Source organism: Rattus norvegicus, chromosome Y (assembly GCF_036323735.1).
Source record: "Rattus norvegicus strain BN/NHsdMcwi chromosome Y, GRCr8, whole genome shotgun sequence".
NCBI classification, from domain to species: Eukaryota; Metazoa; Chordata; class Mammalia; order Rodentia; family Muridae; genus Rattus; species Rattus norvegicus.
The window spans coordinates 54303867-54306708 of NC_086040.1; the positions used below are offsets into that span (position 1 = coordinate 54303867).

General features: G+C 45.2%; 1 protein-coding gene across 3 annotated transcripts; it reads left to right on the plus strand.

Moving 5' to 3' along the window:
• Window positions 1-331: 331 nt before the first annotated feature.
• On the plus strand, window positions 332-2567 carry LOC134484371 (Y-linked testis-specific protein 1-like). 3 transcript variants are annotated; one of them, XM_063280648.1, is made up of 3 exons: window positions 332-499; window positions 1577-2407; window positions 2487-2567. In XM_063280648.1, exon 2 carries the CDS (start codon window positions 1609-1611, stop codon window positions 2404-2406), a length of 798 nt encoding a protein of 265 aa, XP_063136718.1. In that variant the 5' UTR covers window positions 332-499; window positions 1577-1608; the 3' UTR covers window position 2407; window positions 2487-2567. The 3 variants fall into 3 exon arrangements, with proteins under 3 accessions (XP_063136718.1, XP_063136717.1, XP_063136719.1); XM_063280647.1 differs by having other exon boundaries at window positions 1577-2567; XM_063280649.1 differs by lacking the exon at window positions 332-499 and having other exon boundaries at window positions 1328-2407.
• The last annotated feature ends 275 nt before the right edge of the window (window positions 2568-2842 follow it).

The window sequence follows — 2842 nt, forward strand, 5'->3', positions numbered from 1 at the left end:
AGCAATATTTCTGATACAGAGAATGGCTTAAAGATAACCAAAGGAAAGATAGGAGCTGGGAAAATAACCACCAAGGATGTTGGTGACTCAGAAACCAAAGAATTTTTCAGAAAAAAAAATGCATGAAAAGAGCTATTTGGTCAGATTGTGACTCGATTCATCAGAATATTTGGGTGGGGACTTTATTTTGGGTCTCCAGGAGGCTACATGAGAAGCTAAAACCTAGATGCTGGAAGTTTCTAAGCGTTACTAGGGAAGGAACTGGCCTGAGAGGGCTTATATGACATAGGCAGAGCCTGGATGATGTCACAGAGCACTGGGCTGAGGTTGCACATCTCTTCCACTTGGGGGCGCTTGACTCCTTGAAGGTGGGTTCACTAGTTTCGAAGTGGTGTGTGAAAGCCAGTTCATCTCCTGAACGCCACAATTGTTCCACAGGCTTTTAGTGCCTGACCGGTTTCAGAAGACAGAATCTGGACGACTAGGACATTTTCTTTCGGTAAATACGTTTATGAAGATAACTGGGACCCTGTAGCACAGAAAGCTAATAGTTTTCCCTCATACAGCGAGTAACTTTATGTTCTAACGTCTTCCTCGTTTGAGAGATAGGCAGATGGTCTAGGCTAGTCAGTCTCCAGAGTTTATTATCCTTTGCTAACAATATCTAATTCATAATTCTACTAAAATGCCAAAGCGCCTCTCTGTGCCTGTGCATTTTAGGAGATAATATTTCTTTTTTGATGTTGTTTTTTCTTTTTTTTTTTTTTTCGGAGATGAGGACCGAACCCAGTGCCTTGTCCTTGCTAGACAAGTGCTCTACCACTGATCTAAATCCCAACCCCAGGTGACATTATTTATAAATGGCTGTTGTTGCCTAGACAAAAGACTCTTGTTGCGGTCGAAGATGCAACAGCTTCGTGAAATAAACCTGGTGGGTGGGGAGGCTAGGTATGGATGCACAATACAGAAAGTCAGTGGACTGGTGTGCTGTGTCTCTGGGCAGATACTTGTGGATGTTGCCACATAGCTCACAGTTAGAGGGTAGAAGAGGGGTGTGGCCACCCTTCTGGATCCTTTGTTATCCTTTCTCCTTTGTTATCCTATTGTTTCCTTGCTTAAAGTGGGGGACAGGGATACTTAATCCCACACTGACCTAGCCATTGAAGGAGAGGTTCCTCAGCAGAGGCAAAGTCTGAATATGTTATTCTGAGCTGTAGAGAACTATTTGTTCATTTCCCTTTGAACTTTAGATTTTGGTTTTTGAAACAGGGTTTTTCTGTGGGTAGCTTTGGCTATCCTGGAACTAACTCTGTAGACCAGGCTGGCCTTGATCTCACAGAGGTCTGCCTCCCTCTGCCTCTTGAGTCCTGGAATTAAAGGTGTGCTCCACCATTGCCCAGCCGTCCTATGAACTTCTGATTATGACAGAATTAGATTCAGATGCTCAAACCTGTTTACCATCACCTTCTTCACCTGCTCCAAAGTTCTCTTAGACAAGAGCGTTGGTCCAGGGCCCTCCCCACTCTTGCAGGCACTCATATGACAGAGGCAACAGCATTGTGTCTGGTTTAAGCAGGGGAGCTCTTCAAACCCAGGCCATGGGCAAGTATGAAGCCTGAACACAGAACGATAGCCACAAGACAGTGGACCAGGAGTGCCGTGGCCTACCACACTAGGTCTACAGCCATGAAGAAGAGGATGTCTCTGAGGAGGATGAGCACACCATCCTTCCAAAAGCAGAGGAGGAGGAGGAGGCCTTCTCCCCAGGCCCTGGGGAACATTGTGGGCTGCAGAATTTCTCATGGATGGAAGGAAGGTGATGATACCATCACTCAATGGAAGGCCATTGTTTTAGATCAACTGCCAACAAATCCCTCTCTCTATCTGGTCAAGTATGACGGAATTGACTGTGTCTACGCACTTGAACTTCAAAGCGATGAGAGGATTTTAAACCTTAAGGTCTTGCCTCACAAAGTAGTTTTTCCTCAAGTGAAAGATGCCCATCTCGCAAGTGCCATGGTTGGCCGAGCTGTGGAGCACAAATTTGAGGGCAAACATGGCTCTAAGGACATCTGGAGGGGGGTGGTCCTAGCCCAGGTGCCGATCATGAAGGACTCGTTTTACATCACGTACGAAAAAGATCCACTTCTATACATCTACCAGCTACTGGATGATTACGCAGAAGGTAACCTCTGTATCATTCCAGAAACTCCTCCAGCAGAGGTGAAGTCAGAAGTTGACAGCGACATCTTAACAGGTCAATGCGTGCAGTACACCAGAAGTGACGGGTCCAAAAAGATAGGCAAAGTCATTTACCAAGTTCTAGCCAAGCCTTCCGTGTACTTCATCAAGTTTGATGGCGACGTCCACATCTACGTCTATAATCTGGTGGAAAAGATCCATTAAGGTGAAATTCACAAAGTGTGGGGGACCTGGATGGGTAATTTATAGGATTGGGGGAAAATGTTTGTTTTTCTTTGTTTCAGATACCCAAGGGCCTTTGACAACCCCAGTATCTTTTCCAGTGGAATTTGTTTTTGCTGTAAAAATTAAAATGTGAGATGTGACGTGTTGTTTGTGAACACTTTGGTGGAGGAGACGGGCTTTGGTGGATGGAACATGGAGGGGAAACCGGAAAGGTCAAGGATTTAACAGTAAGTCTAATGTCACATAGGCTAAAACAAGCAGGACTGAGCTGTTCTGGTATTTAGGGAGAGAAAAGAACTGGAGATGAGGTTAGAGGAGAAGGGATGGCACAGGAAAAAAAAAGATGGATGTTTAGGAAGCAGTGGAGAGGGCCCAGAAATAGATAGACTCTCTGTGGTGAAGTTTGAGGGAGAAA

Bases quoted from the DNA above. Each gene is read 5' to 3' on its own strand.
- LOC134484371 (XM_063280647.1), top strand. From the start codon at position 1,609: ATGAAGCCTGAACACAGAACGATAGCCACAAGACAGTGGACCAGGAGT.